The 16,441-nt window shown below is 32.6% G+C and overlaps 1 protein-coding gene across 3 annotated transcripts; it reads right to left on the bottom strand.

Moving 5' to 3' along the window:
* Positions 1–53: 53 nt before the first annotated feature.
* On the bottom strand, positions 54–10,291 carry LOC135135026 (exonuclease mut-7 homolog). 3 transcript variants are annotated; one of them, XM_064063961.1, is made up of 13 exons: positions 10,118–10,291; positions 9,810–10,021; positions 9,402–9,754; positions 9,102–9,304; positions 8,869–9,050; positions 2,301–2,493; positions 2,076–2,238; positions 1,682–2,021; positions 1,355–1,629; positions 1,066–1,308; positions 885–1,013; positions 626–827; positions 54–575 (listed from the first exon to the last, which is right to left on the bottom strand). In XM_064063961.1, the coding sequence occupies exons 2-13, from the start codon at positions 10,012–10,014 to the stop codon at positions 382–384; spliced, it is 2,682 nt and encodes an 893-aa protein (XP_063920031.1). In that variant the 5' UTR covers positions 10,015–10,021; positions 10,118–10,291; the 3' UTR covers positions 54–381. The 3 variants fall into 3 exon arrangements, with proteins under 3 accessions (XP_063920031.1, XP_063920032.1, XP_063920033.1); XM_064063962.1 differs by having other exon boundaries at positions 1,066–1,305; XM_064063963.1 differs by having other exon boundaries at positions 9,810–10,000.
* Positions 10,292–16,441: the final 6,150 nt, after the last annotated feature.

Raw genomic sequence — 16,441 nt, 5'->3', positions numbered from 1 at the left:
GTACTATTATAAGCGGATAAGGAATCTATATTACTAAATAAGAACGCCTAAAATTTAAAAACAAATCTTGTTATTTATTTAATAATAAAAACTGTTCAACAATGAATGAACAGAACAATAAAAACCACAAATTCAAATTATTGTACCTTAAAATATAAAAGAATACTAGTCACGTTTTTACTTTATGTACTTATATAAAGTCTCTCTGTACTGACTTCAATTAACAAAAATAGTACAAAATTAAAAATCTGTAACCGAATTTCGTTTAAGAAATTGCTTATTTTTATTTTCTAAGTATAGTAAAAAAATGCAATGACATCGAAATAAGCATAGTTTAAGTAATAAAATAGACTATCTATAATAATTATGCATGTAACTATCTCATTGCACAATTCCTTGAAGTCGGCCAGTTAAAACTCTTTCCAAATGACTACCGTCCCAATAAACTTTACCACAATCTTCACACACGTAGAAAGGATCCATTTTCGCTAAAACACCATCCGGTATTGATGTAATTTGTATTTTGGCGCCTTTACGAGTTGCACATAAGCCAACGTCAACTTTTTCATCGCAATCTGTAAATTGAATATTACGAAAAGAAACAATCAAATACTAGAGACGTTACAGAGATCCCACTTTCTTGTTGACTGAATCGGGGCACCTGGTTCAGCGTCATATTCTTCATCACTGGAGAAACCAGTAGCTTCATCTAGATATTCCAAATCGTTGTCTTCATCAGGTGGAGCGTATTTTCTCGAATCGTGGGAGTCCTTTAGTGCTAGCATTGTTGAATGTGATACTTGAATAAAATTTCTACCATTGCATGCCTGCGAGGTGCAAATTATATCAAACTTAACGTAACGTAAGGTCAACACAATTACTACCTGGCATACACTGAACACATCGTCTTTGGTCACATTAACTTTGTAATAATCAATAAACTCTTTCAATTGTTCATCTACATCGTCACTAATGATCTTAAGACAATGTCCCTGTGGGACACAACCATACAACTGGAAATTATAAAATGTCAATATTTAAGGTAACTTTAATTCTAAAACTCACTCTATTGAAAACATTTCCCTTGGTTAAGATATATCGTTGTTCATCTTGAGCATACCTGACACACTCCATATGGTCCATGTGATTTTCAAGAATGGCAGTATCAACACCGCATCTTCGAAGATTTTTCCCTAAACCTTGCAGCATTGTATCACAGACAACTTTAATCGACGTAGCTGGCACTTGATTTAAATGGGGAGAAGCAGGTTGTGGAATTTCTTCATCGGATTGAGACGGTCGTTGCTGCTAAAAGCAAAGATAGTAATTTTCGTACTTTTGATGATCTATTTACCTTTTTCTGGACAGGCTTTTTCATTTTCTTTTTGGGCATTTTTTCATTGGTCATTAAATTATAACAAGTTTCTTCAAAGGGAAAACCACCTTTTTCACAACAGGATTTTAAGATGTCATAAACTTGGATAAGACAATAAGCATCAAGTGCAGCATATACAAGTTGACTATTGCGCAGGGGTCTCTTTTCCCAATTGGAAAATTGATCAGATTTATCCAATGGACGACCCAGACAATGATGTACTAAAGTCCCCAGACTGGGTCCACTACTCTGCACTGGAATGGATAACGTCGAACAAAGTCAATTTAAAGATAAACCTCAACATACCTTCATATGGCAGTACAACTTTGGGATATTTCTCCAATATTTTCCAAAGTGACAGTAAATCTAAAAATCCAACTTGTTTTGGTGTAAAATTAAGTTCTGGGAGAGACTGTTTAATCATTAAAATATCACTAGTAAACCCAAACCCTAACTTTAAAATATCACAATTATTAAAAAGGAATTTGCCAAGTTCTTGCCATAAATGTGGCACTTTGGTTCCTATACTGATAATGTCAAGTATGAACACGTTTTTTCGAGACGCAATTTGCATTAAAGCTAATTCATTTTTTTGGCTACCAAAACTTGGTTTCCACTCACAATCTACGCCTACCACGTCAACATCCTAGCAACAAATCATCTTACTTTTAAAACTGTTAAAGACACTTCAAAATCTTACTTGCAATCCTCTATCTAGAAATTGTTCAAAAGACTCTTCTGTATCTATCAAATGGATATTACTAAATGGTAAAGGAAACTGATGATAATCGGTAGGTTCAGTAGTCTGCAGTTCCTCATTACTCCAAGAATCTTCATCTGGCACAATATTTCTCTGATGCAATCTACAGGAATTGGAGATTAAAAAATAACTGTAATTACTGCCTATAATTAAAAATCAATGCACCTCTCTTCGTCAGGATTCTCTTCTAACATCCTCACGTTGTACGGCCAATACTGTTTATCAACGTTATAAAAATGTGCCCATCTAAGAGCTTCAGCAACGTCTCCGTAAATACAAACTTGTACTACAAGTTCTTTTTGGAGTTCTTCATCGTCTCCAATGGCTTCCTGAACCATTTCTTTCCAACTTTCATCGCCTATAAAGATAAAATTTGTGGAGTGCACAACAGCTAGTTAAAAAATGCAGTAAAAAATTATGTATGCCGAAAGCCACAAGTCACATCTTTTTTTAATTTCTTTTCAAAATGTGCATAAAATCTATGAAGAACAAATCACTATTCTGAAAATCAATTCAGTTTTATGAGGAATCTCTGCGTTTGGCTCATGGAATTTTCAATAAATTTTCAGATTTTAATATCTCCATTATTAACACACCCAGGACCAGTTTATAGAAAATTTTAACTGAGATTAAATTAATCACGCATTTAATGAGGCGTTTAGCACATCTGACTGGCGTAAAGTCCGTCACGTAGTACTTTAACGCCGTGTTAAAAATTTAATCGCAATCAAATATTTAACTGAGCTTCTGCAAACCGGATCTTATTTATCAAATTTTAAATATAACCTGCCCACAAACTTTTTCGATACAATGTAAGGGTAGTTTTTTAAAAACACATTCTTCCACATTTTTCGAAATTATATTCTTGTGGAAGGAACTCATACAAACTTTCAAAACTATCAACATCAAAATAAGGAAAGTGTTCAACATTAAAAATATGTTAATTTTGTGTTTGTTTTTTAACATTTCTAATACACTGCCTGACAAAAAAACCCGGACACTTGAATATTTGTAAATTTACGCAAACGTTGAGTATTATAACCTTTTATACTTTTCTTTTGTTTCCACATGTTCTATAATAAAGTTATGATTTCTATTATTGAAGACATTGATGATTTTCTTTTTGGAACATTTTTTACAAACGTTCGTCTAGTTGCAAGTAATCACAAAAAGTTCAAGTGAATACGAATCATTTAATCTTCTGGATGGATTGTGTAGCACCAAACAACGCAAACTTTTTTATTTTAGCTTATCTTTGGCGCTTTCCATCGGACTTCAAAACGAAATACTTTGCAAACAAAATTACCCACTTAACAACAGATGCACTAAAGAACAATAGGTGCATGAATTAGACCACCGAAATTATTTTAAACCGATTTTATGACAGACTTAATCCTCGGACTTCATTTGTTTCTCGCTGGAAATGACGATCGTCTTTGACTTAAGTGCCGCACGTTGCTAACTGTATTATTTTAAACATTTTGTTTAGGGTGTAGAAATAGTACTTGTTCGGAACAATCGCACATCGACCGCCAACGACAGGAATTTGTTTTTAATAACTAGCCTTCGAAGGGCACCTTTCTTTAGTTTACAGCTTCCTCGACAAATAAAAAAATAATAATTTTGCCAATTTTATTTCTTTATGGCAACCCCTATAAGTTAAAACCCGCTTTTCATACAAAAAAAATATGCATTGAAGTTGGTTCATCCATTTGGGAGACTGTACACAGAGAGACAAAGGGGTCAAAGTTATAATAACACCCCTCTTTTTGCGTCGGGGCTTAATAAAAATACGTGCGGACTGTTAAAGTACACGCAGACCCTGCGTGAGTGCGCAGTCCGCACAGGCACCGGCAATGTCAAATATATTTAAAACTTATAACCAAAGCGAAAAAATTAGTCGAAAGTTATTTCGGCAGAACTTCCCTCGCTTCTGAAGTACAGTCCCACAAATACTGCTTCTGTGAAAAAGTGATAAAATTTGATTTTGCGGGATTTTACTTTTTCGTCATAACCTCTAGAAGGTACTAGTCACAGTGCAACAAAAAAAAAGAAGGTTTCACCTGCTTAAAAATAGACAGTTGGAGCCCCGAAACGATTTAATATTCTTAAAAAAAGACACGAGAAGGTTTCGCCTTCTTTAAAAAAGGACAATTGGTACTCCGGAGAAGGTTTCACTCTCTTAAAAAACAAGACATTTGGGGCCCGCGAGCAGGTTTCACATTTTTAAAACAAAAAAAAGACACTTGGGCCCCTCGAGAGGTTTCACATTCTTAAAAAAGATATCTGGCGTCCCCAAAAAAGTTTTACATTTTTAAAAAAGGACAGTTGGGACCCCCGAGGTTTCACTTAAAAAAAAAGACATTTAACGCCCCCGAGAAGGGGTTTTACATTTTTAAAAAAGACAGTTGGGACCCCCGAGAAGGTTTCACATTAAAAAAAAGACAGTTGGGGCCCCGAGAAGGTTTCACATTCTTAAAAAAAGTCAGTTGGGACCCCCGAGAAGGTTCCACATTCTTAAAAACATATATTTGGGGCCCCCGAGAAGGTTTTAGATAAAAAAAACACAGTTGAGACCCCCGAGAAGTTTTCACATTAAAAAAAAGATAGACATTTGGCGTCCCCAAGAAGGTTTTACAGTTTTAAAAAAGACAGTTGGGACCCCCGAGAAGGTTTCACATTCTTAAAAAAAAAAAATGGTCGAAAGTGACTTCTCTCGCCCCCGAAGTACAGTACTACAAATCCCGCTTTTTTGAAAAATTTAGAAAATTGATTTTGCGAATTTGCATTCAATAAAACAAATACAAGAGTATGTTATTTTATAAAATTTATTATAAACATTTTTGAGATATCATGACATGGATAGGGAGATTGGGCAAATTTTGGTCAGCGTTTTACCATCTACACGATATCCCTAACATACATATAAAATACAATCGGTCCGGTAGTTTTGGAGACTATCTGCCTAATAAAAAAATTTGAACAGACGGCACAAATACCAGGAGACCTAATTTTTCATACTCTCTGGGTCATGGAATGTCGGGAAAACATAAAAAATAGCCAGTCGCCCCCCGATAGACTCGATTACAATACTTTCTGTGCTTACGCTCAGGAAGTAAAAATAAAATTTATAATTTTTCGAACATTTTGTATTTTTTAGAACATTTATTCCCACAATACCGAAAACATAAAATATTTGTCGACGCATTTTGCCAACCACGTTGGCATTATCTAGACAAAGCTATACTATGTATTTGTTCGACTATATTTCAAAGGCGAGGGAAGTTGTGCATAAGTAACCCTAGACTACATTTGTGTTCAACATTCAGTGATGTAACACACTTTACTTCGCTACAGCATCCAGATCACGCTTGTTTTTATATTTGGACGAATTGTTTATATGACTGGGCGCGACGGCGATGGTCACTCCGCCGATAAGCAACTGATGCAGTACCTACACGATATTCTTGTAGTTTCCGGGAGAGACTTTTTTAGGCATTCATTAATGAATCATACTACCAATAATAATGGAAAAATATGAATGCGTTGTAAAGCACATGGATAAACTGCCGTGTAATAATAATAACAGTTATCTATTCTATTATTGTAATCTCACATTGTGAGAATGGGGTGTGCTGTTTCTGATTTGAAGGAAAAAAAGTTGAAAACGCCGGGAATCGTAACCGGCTCTTCTGTTTGGAAACCACATATACACATACCTGAGCCATTTTCTGCTATTACGACGTATTATGTGGTAAAAGAAGAGTGATGCTGAACAATAATAATAATAATAATAAACAAAAGCAGGGTGGATTCACAAAACACAAGTGTGGGAGTATAATATTTTATAAAATTTAAGATATATTAATTACAGTGACGGCTCGTGCCAAAAAAACGTGGGTCGGCCAAACATGAGGATAACTCTAATTAGTTTTTTAGTTAATAAAATGTCATTGTCATTCGTTAAATCAGTTTTACGCCGTTTCGCAGATGGAGGAGCTATATCAGCAATTTTAAAGTAGCAATCTCTTCAACATCAGAATATATCTTTGAAAATAATGATCTTCATTTCGAATTCTTTTTAAAAAATTTGCTAACTGCTTAAAGTTGACTTGATTATCCGAACCACTTGTTCCGTCGTTACCTCGAAATGCCATTTCGTGTGCTGATAGAAAAATAATCATATTTATTAAATGTTTTACCATAATTCTGTTTTCTCGAACAGTCTCATTGTATTTATTTATATATGTATTCGTGTCTGGCACTATCCAACGAATTCGCGATATTGTGTTTTCCGAACAATTTAAATTTTAGAGTCAAATAAGTATGCTCCTTAGAAATTTTGCGTTTGGCCCGTGCACGATGAACTTCTTTTAAATTATCACAACCACTAGAATTATAAGGGTTCTTAGATTCTGAAAATAATAAACAATACCAGAAAAATAATTTGTTACGTGTTTCGCTGCCAGCTAACGAAGGATATTTACAGTAGAGTGTTTTAGAAAATGCACGATTATGACCAGGCTTCGTTTGAATCAAATTGATAATTAACGTTGCTTCACAAAAACTTTATGGCCATAAGTTAGTTCTTTAAATTTATGTATTAATAAATAATTAACCAAGTCGCCATTCATGTCAACTATATTGCGAAAAGTGTCCATCGTGAGTTTTTATACGAATTAATATAAATATATTTAATTATTTACCAATTCAATCAAGCGCTTCGTGCAACGTGCAACCAACACTGGTCAAAAATATTCATCGTTCGTTCATCTTCGGTTTACTAATCGTTCAAGTACGTTGAATTGCTACAACCGAGCCGGCCGGCCGACCGCGGGTGGAAACTATACGGGAATTCACGGACTATTTTATGTAAAATATTTTTTATTACAGGAGATGAATACAATTTCAACACTCTACAGTTAGGAATATACCGTATTAAGATATATATGATCAACTGATTGATAAAAAGATTGCATTATTGTTTGAATCATCCAATTTTACCCAACTAAATTAAATTATTAACGACTTTCTTAAATTTTGAAACTATGCTTGACATGCATAATTCTTTAATCAGTTTTTAATAATTTATGAAATAATGAAAAACTGTAAATATTGAAATGAATAAAATAAAAGAGCGATAAGTAGAAACGAGCGCGCCGCATCCACGGTGTCGTCTGCGTCTGCGGCAAAATCGGCCAGAGCGCCATGGGCCGATGTTGTGTGTTTCAATCTACGCCAGAATTGTAACTTAACGCAGCCATATACCGATCGGAAAGCAAAAGCCGTAGCTCGTAGATTCCTGTTGGTAATTTTTCAACGCATCGGCCGGCCGGGCCCGTGTCTATATAGGCATTTGACATAGTAAAATAGTTTCTCTCCGGGATGAATTTAAAACATTAAATTGTGTCTTCCTTATTAGAAATTAATAGTAATTATTTTTATTTATTTATGTTTATTAATTTTTTAATTTTTAAAAATTATAGTATCAGTCTTTCAAAAATGCTAATAAAAAATTTGGATTTTCAAAAAAAAAATGTTTTCTTACTTCTCAAATTATTTGGTACGGCCTGGCCGACCCTGCCGTCCCTGACGAGCCGTCACTGATTAATTACATAAAATTTTGCGGGGATGTCATCATGTTTTTGATGGGAATGATTGGAAAAATTATGGTTAGCGTTTTACCATCTACATGATATTCCTAATATGTATAAATACAAAATTTGACAACAATCGGTCCGGTACTTTCGGAGATTATCTGTCTAATAAAAATCCGCGACGGCAGACAAACAGACAGGCAGATAAAGGGAAAAAGGAGATCTATTTCTTCGTACGCTAGGGGTCATAAAAGGTCGAGAAAACGTAAAAGTAGAAAGTCAGCCGACGGACTCGATTACAATACTTCCTTCCCTTACGCCCCGGAAGTAAAAATATATTATCAGTATGTCTTCGATTGTTTGTTTATACATCGAAATAATGCGACAATTAAGCACGTAGCAAGTTGTCTTCTCAGAGCAGAAGGCGACTAAAATTATTAAGCTACGATGGAACAAAATGTTCTGAATTTTGCCTTGGGTAAGTTAAGTAGGTGCTATTATAATTCTTATTTTATTATTACTAAATATAGGCAGGCGCAACATTACTGCATTCCCAAACTTTCGAGAAAATGGGGTGAATCGTTCTTAATTTCATCAATAAAAAAAATGTGCCCGTGAGTAAATCGAACCAGTGGTCTTTGCGTTAATAATGCAACATTTTTGCGGCACAGTCACGGAGTTCATCATACGTCAGTGCTCTTATACTGCTATAAAATGTGATGATGCAGTTTTTGATTTTTTGCGAAAATTTAGATGTCTAGAGTAAAAAATCAAGGCGGATTTATAAACCATAGGTACGTTATTTTATAAAAGTGAGGGGATGTCATCAAATTCTTGTTGCGGATAATTAGCCAAATTTTGGTACGTTTTACCCTCTACACGATATTCCTAGCATATAGACATTTTGATAAAAATTGGTCCGGTTGTTTCAAAAATTATATGTCTAATAAAATCAACAGAGACAACAGACAGACCCTTAGTGAATCAGTAAAACTGAAGAAAACGCATTCTCACTAGTTGTTACTTTTTTTATTTTTAACGCATAAGACACCGTCTTTCTAACTTTGAATGTGTTAGGTTTTGGCTAACATAATTGAACAAAATAATCCAATTTTTATTCAACTATAGTTACTTACCAAAAGAATTTTCAAAGTATCGTTTGTGAAGTAGGAACTGTAAAGCCCCTTCATTTCTTTTTTTGTTCAAGTTGGGAGTGATATCATTGGGAAGTTTGAACATTTTCACAAGTCTAGTTATCAGCTTTTTAAAAGGTTTTGCATGTAGTTTATCCCATTTTACATCAGGAACATTGAGTTTGCTTAAATTAAACATCACTAAAATCCGTCAAAATATTAAAAACACTACTTACAACACATATGACGCTAAGGCATCTCTAACTGATGGCTTGCCTAAAGTTGAATCTAAAAGTGTAACCAGTTCAACCTGATGGCGAGGGCTGGCAGTTAAGAAATCATCTATTCCATACATTTTGTCTTGTAAAATAAGAGGTAAAACAAAATCCTCCAGTGTAAATTTATCTTGTAGTTTAAACAAAACAGCACTTTGACAAGCCTAAAATAAAACTGATGAGTGAAAATATTATTTTATAAATATGATATTTTTGTGTCCATAAATCTGAAGTTTTATACAAGCCACTATTTTATATTACCTCTTTGTATTTTTTCCTTTCAATCATACATTTTATGACATCTAAAAAAATATCTCCACTTTCGGCCATTTCATAACCATCTACCACAAGTTTTATTAAATTTAAAGAATTTTGCATTGATATTACTTTGAACACATCAATCTTCAATTTGGGCGTTAAAAGATGCCTAAATTTATTTCTACAATTTGCACTCCAGTTTTTGAATTCTTCGATAATAAAAAACGGTAATGATTTGCTTTTTGCACTATTAAATTCTTGACAATTGTACATTAGTCGTATGGTCTGTTCATATGGATTGGTACACATATTAAAATGTTGATGAAGTCTGCTTACTACTTGAGGGCTTTTCTTCACTGTCAACAAATTAACAAAACGTAGGTACATTATTAAATATTTTCCATAACTTACGTAGGTTCCACATATTTTTCAACTCATTCAAGAAGCCAGCACTCATTGGATCTAATTCTAAAATGATATCTGCTGCACTGCAACAATTATTGTCATGTTGTATTATAACATCGGCACTACGAGAACTCCTCATATTTGGCGGTGGCTGAGTGCTTCGACCTCTGTAGAAGCCTCTTCCTCGGCCTCTCCCTCTGTGAGAGTTCATTATTTAACTACAACATTTTGATTAATATTTCTTCACTAATAATTTGAAACAATTCAACAAAACTATATAACCTTATCAGACCTGTCAAGTGCAACGTACTTACTTAAAATAGATAAATTGTCGATAATATGTAATAGATTCTAATTACAGTTTTAATTAAAATGCTGCCTTACAAAAATATTTTTATTCAATCCCATGGCCGATCGTTTGACATCATATTTGACATAAATTCAACAACAGCACTTTTTCTTCGTGAACATCCAGGAAGAAAAACAGTAAATGACATATGGGAGAACTACAGGAAGCAAAGTTAAGTTTAGATAATACGCGCAAGATGGCACTATTTGGGCGGTATTTTTAAACTTACATTCAAGTGTTCCGCCTCTTTCGGAATATATAACTAAAAATACATTAATAGCAAGGAAAGTTCAAATGTTATAATTATTCTGACACACGATATATTAATCATGTTAATTAAAACTTTAAAAATCTCTACCATTCGTTAATCTGCGATTAGTCTATTACTAATGTAGTAAGAATAATAAATATTACTAATGTATTAATAGAAATATATAATGCTACCACTATTAAGAAGTTGCAAATGGTCACTGGATGCACAAAACATTTATGAATGTGCTGTACATGTTGGTTATCGAGGTGTGGCGAATTATCTGTAGTAACAAATTATGAATATGTATATACATATTTTGATATGGGATTTACACAGGAAAATTTTGAGATTTATTGTACAATCTATACGATATGGGCGGTTTATAGAAAGCGAATTAAATACTATTATTAATCTTCGATTCATTTAACAGGGGATTAAAATGTAGAATATGAACCCGTGATTGGTTAAAACATGCACGTTGCATAGCAACGGACTTCAATTAAAAGTTAATCGCGATTAACCGAGCCCTAAAATTTCAAATTTCACAGCAATCCTATCAGTGATCAATAATTTAGGAGATTATTGCCAACGGAAGTAATCCTTTTTCATAATCTAGCAGCGATATGAAACGTCGATAAAAATTAGCAATCCGCTGGATGGACACTACCACAAGACTATCCTACATTCGGGAAGTAAAAAATTACATCTTATTAAATAAAGCTGAGAATTTATTCGACGATAATAGATATAGTTTAAATAAAACAGGAGAGCGTCTACGGTATTTCCTACAGTGAGAAACCTGTCAAATTCATGTCTTTATGCAAAATCCTGCAAACATGGGTATGCATTTAAGGTATATTATTTTCAAGGATTTACTTTGGAAAACTTTTGAGTTGAGTTAAAATTTTAGTTAGTTATCGTTATCAGGCTGCTGTTATCCAAATATGATTTTTTATCAAAAATCTGCACATAGGTAATAGAATAAAAATAACCACGAGTGGATTGATAAACCACAAGTATACGCACGCATAATATTTGGCATATTTTAAATAGGATTTATCTGGTAAATTTATGAGAGATTACTAAACTTTTGGGAGGGAAAAACCGATTACAAGGTTTCAGAGTAATCAGTTTAAGATAACATTTTTACATTTTCTTGGATAGTTTTGAATTCTTTTCCAAAAATATGGTCTCCTCAGGTATATGGGTGGGAAGGTTTTATGATAAAATAAACAGAGGAAAATACTTTTCGATTATTTAACTTTTAATAATTAGTCTTTAAAAATATTGGCAAGATAGGAACATTGCTTCACTTACTTCAACAATCATATAATTAACGACTAAGCAAAAAAGTCATTTCTCCCCATCTTGCTCCATAACATGGGGTACTCTATCGGGTAAGATGTGGTATAGGAGATACAATTATGAAATTTAACTTAATCAATTAATTAACAATGAAGTAATTCTGAATAGGACAAAGCCAAAAATTACATTAGTCTTATAAAATTGGCTGAGATAATATTCAAACATGGACTGCCTTCTCGTCATCATCGTCTACACCACACTGTGTCTATTTTTGACACTTTACACTAATTACTTAGCCTTCAATAGAATCTGAGTACGTGAAATGAAGTTCGATATCTTAGAATTACAGCATACAGACTTATCTGCTATCATTCTAGGTCCACCCCCATGACGAATGTAAACAGGAAAATGTGGCTTTATTGAAGAAATTTTAACAATAATGAGCTTTTTAACAAATATTTACAGTACAGGAAAATATCCTTCTTCGATTTTTCTTAACCGACTTCCAAGCTCAATTTTTTTGCTGACTTCGTAACATGCGCTTTAATTACTGGGTTTATAAACATAAAAAGTGAAAGTTGACTGAAATAAAGCACTCACATTTTATTTTCTAATCAACAAGATTTGTTTTAAAAACCGTTACTTTAGCATATGAAAGGGGAATGACATTTTTTCGAAAATCGTGATGTTGATTATTTTTAGTACACTTTAAACAGGAGAATCTAATGGCGTTAAAAAATAAAATCTATTTAAAATATTAGCTCATTGTTTTTAATATTAAAATATTGGTTAGTTGCAGAAACGAAAGTTCTACAGCAGAACTTTCCTTTATGCAATTAATATTTCTTGAGTTGGATGTGTCTATTTTTATTAACTGTTTTTTTACATTTTTATCTATTTTCTCGTGGAGCAATGATTTAATTGAACGTAACTTTGTAATAATGAGTATACCAAAATGTGATAGTCGCAGTGATGAAGAAATTACTCAAAATAAAAAAAGACATAAGTAAAGGTGTACGAAATGAACATTTGTATAAAATACGTGATTCAAAAGTATATGGTTTAGAGCACGTGCAAAACAGCATTTCATTTATTATAAATGAAATGCTGTTTTGCTCGTTGAACCGGTGAATCTTGTGTGTAATTTTTTTTTTTTTAAATAAATAAATATATATTAAAGCAACGAATAAATGTTCTAAATTGACACAATCTCACAAAAAACATATTTTAAAAAAATTTCACCGAAACGCCATGTTTATAAATATTATATATTAGTAGATGGTAATAGAATACATCGTTTTTGTTCGAACGTTTTACCATCTACTGTTTACAAGGTGAATCAGTGACTTCGTTTCGAGGGCGGGGGTGGTTCATGGGGGATTTGCCCAATTCGATTTTTAATTTGTTTTTTCTATATTTCCACACTACTACAGCACGTGATGCCGTGGTTAAAATGATTACATATATTTGGAAATCACCCTGTATATTAAATTTTAAAAACTGGTGATCAGAGTTTTACCAAAACTTGTCAATCCAAAGAGTCTTATGGAAAGAAAGATCCCAAGGAAACTAAACAAAATAAAATAGCCAGTTTTTTCTTTTTTCTTTACACTTGCGGGTAAATTAAGTCTTCGGCTAGGATTAATGGGCGAAACGTACATACGTTTAAGTTAACAAAAAATAAAATAATTTCATGGCCACATGAAGCAGCATATAATTACAAAATCCCCATAAATTACCAAAAAATGAAAAATCTGAAAGATGTTTTTCAATATATTGTCAAGGAATATCAACATTTTTATGAAGAATTGTTTTCATGGTTAATTACCACTGAGGAAGAAATAGAATAAATGTACGATAGGCGGCTTTTTTTCGATTTTGTGTAGAAAGGAAAGATTTACGTTACCTTTTGTGTTTAAAAATTTTCTTTATAATTAATGTTTTTCAATAAAATTTTTCGAATATGTTTTTTTAATTGCGCTCTTTATGTATGTAAAAGTTCAATTTTATCTTGAATGAATTTATTAAGTAACACAGTTTTTTTTTTCTTTTTCTCAAAACTAGTTTAAGTGGAGAACTTCCTTGTCTGCAATTATAGCGATTCATATGTTCGACCTTTCGTAAAATGGTGGTAGTCTTTTAAGTCATTCAACTTTATTTTTTGTTTTCTTTTATAAATCGTATTTTTTTTTATCAACTGAAAATGAAATGATTGTAATTGCAATTTAACTGTCTATCAAAATCCGTTAAAAAAATATATGTCATAATTTAAAAAATGTAGGTATGCGTCACGACGCCGACAGTATACGTAACCAAATTAAGCTTTCCCCTTCAATCTAAAAACAGTGGCGTTTATAGAATTTTAATATCATTATCTGATCTCATGATGTAAGCCCGCAGAATTTTAACTGGGACATTCTGTATATCACACATATGTTCCATCATTTTGTATCAACAGCCGTTATTCTAATCTGTTTGAATCATTGGGAATGTCAATATATTTATCAATTATATTCTTACGTGGCGTGATCATGGTACAAGAAGACCATTGTATCATGTTGCAGATTACGATGACTGCTCAGAGCATAAGATAAAGTCTTCGGTCTATGTTTATTTATTCACATTTTTTAAATGTAAGACAATTAAATTAGTATATTACCAATAAAGTGCATAAAGCGAACAGTATTCGTATCAATGAAGATATCTGTCATCGTGCCCTCGAGTTACTGTGGAATAAAATAAAAACATCTTGGAATTGTTCTACTTCAAAGCATAATTTCAGAAAATCAATTTTAAATTATTTTTCATTTTGATACTATGGTTAACACTTTTTCTAATGATTATACCGAGTTCAAATAGCTAAGAATTAAACTTAAAAATGACATTAAATTTGCATACTTGTCTTTAACTCACTAATATGATCTAGATTTACTTCCAGCTTTTATAATTTGCTATATTATTTATTATTGATATCCGATAGGTACTTATTTATATAAATCTAATTCCTATAAGTAAGTGGAAATTTTTCGTGTCTGTTCTTTGTTCAAAAAAGGTGGTAGATAGGAGATCATGATTGTGACTAACTTAGTATCACTAAAACCCAGTATCTGGCAGAAAGTCTTGATAAACAAATGAAGAAACTTAAAAACTGCGTATACAAAAAAATGAACTCTTAAAAAGTAGGAGTCAAAAACTGGTTAAGATTCGCTGCGACGGTCGAAACGCTGTTCTCACCTTCGCACGAACCAAGCTGATTTGTCCAGCAACTAGGTTATGAGCTGATGATCCTGAAACTGTTAAAGTGTTTATCATCAAACATAGCTAACGATCATCCAGATTTAACCAGCTGTCAAACAAAAGAAGCGCATTAAAATTGGTTCGTTCGTTTGGGAGCTACGGTGCCACAGACAGACAGGTTGAAAAAAGTAGCTGGACGTTTTGTATGATTTGCCCATTTGTTTAAGCGACATTTTTTTTGTGTACAATAAAAACGCTACAAATCAAAGCTGTTTAAACATAGGTCAGGAGTTCCACAGGGGTCTGTTTTAGGATCCTTATTTTTTTGTGATTTATATTAACGATTTATGTTTGATGAGATGCTATTCATTTGTTATATGAAAATGATCTTACCTATACGAGAAAAATGAAGAACATAATATGTATTTCCATAATAATGTGTGTTTTGTGATTAGCGTTTTTAGAAAAGTTAACAGCATTACCTTTGACTGTTCTGTAGAGATCTTAGTGTCGTCTTCGGCAATAGACTTGCGTTTAAATTTCATATAGAATGTATATATTCTTTAGCTTGCAAAATACGTGGATTTATAATGCTTCATTAATAGCGTTGCAGTACTTATTATTACTATTATTAGTCTTCTATAAAAGACGTTGGCGAGGTCAAAACTAGAATATGCGGCAGACTATTTATCAAATACACATTTTTTGCTTGAAAAGTTTTGACGACGTTTTGCCATATATATATCTGGTATACTTATGTTCAATTCATATCCAAAAAGAGATTTTCTCCATGATAAGGTATACTGTTTCTACAGGTTTAACATCCAACTTTCACCATTTCGAGAAAGTATTTCTCGGTGAAATTTTTATCACATAGGTATGTATTTTTAAAAATTAAATTGATGTCCTTATTTAAATATTATCAAAAGTCTACATTAAAGCAGCACCGTAACAGTAGCAACTAAAAATGTTTCAAACTTATACAGCTAGAACAACCGTACTTCTGATGGCTCCAATTCAACAAATGACACTGGGTTGATATATTTGCTAGGGATGAAAGCGAACTAAAAAGCTTTTTTTGTCAAATAACTGATTAATATAAATAGATGACTGTTGTTGCTTACATTCCACCCCTGTAATTGTTCTAACGCATTCTATCTTGGGTTTGGAAGTAATATTTAGCCGCTTAAATATGAAAAACCAATTATTTTTGCTGTCATCTGTACTATTAATTTCTTCTTTGTTGGTCTGTAAATGGGTATAAACCTGTTGATCAATTGATATAATAAACATAATGGACGTAGCTTTATAATTTCGGTTTTTATTACGTACAGCAAATAGTATTATATAAGTATTACAAATAAATTTGTGTGTATTTCTTGAATTACTTATTTTCAAACCACTTATTAAATAATACTTTCCTAATAGGCTTCAATGATTTCTACGGTGCTTTGTGCTAGCCATGGGTGTGTAAAAAATAAAAAGAAATATTTT

The sequence above is a fragment of the Zophobas morio genome, unplaced genomic scaffold, assembly GCF_036711695.1.
Source record: "Zophobas morio isolate AGI-343-1 ecotype UQ-CSIRO unplaced genomic scaffold, CSIRO_AGI_Zmor_V1 ptg000024l, whole genome shotgun sequence".
Lineage (NCBI taxonomy): Eukaryota > Metazoa > Arthropoda > Insecta > Coleoptera > Tenebrionidae > Zophobas > Zophobas morio.
The sequence above is the reverse complement of the archived record's forward strand: the minus strand, read 5'-3'. Positions and strand labels throughout refer to the sequence as shown.

Excerpts from the sequence above, each read along its gene's own strand:
- LOC135135026 (XM_064063961.1), bottom strand. The coding sequence starts at position 10,014 with ATGAACTCTCACAGAGGGAGAGGCCGAGGAAGAGGCTTCTACAGAGGT. Across the intron at positions 1,309-1,354 it reads AAAAGCCTGTCCAGAAAAAG|CAGCAACGACCGTCTCAATC; the intron begins GTAAATAGATCA and ends CTTTGCTTTTAG. Across the intron at positions 1,014-1,065 it reads AGGGAAATGTTTTCAATAGA|TTGTATGGTTGTGTCCCACA; the intron begins GTGAGTTTTAGA and ends TATAATTTCCAG.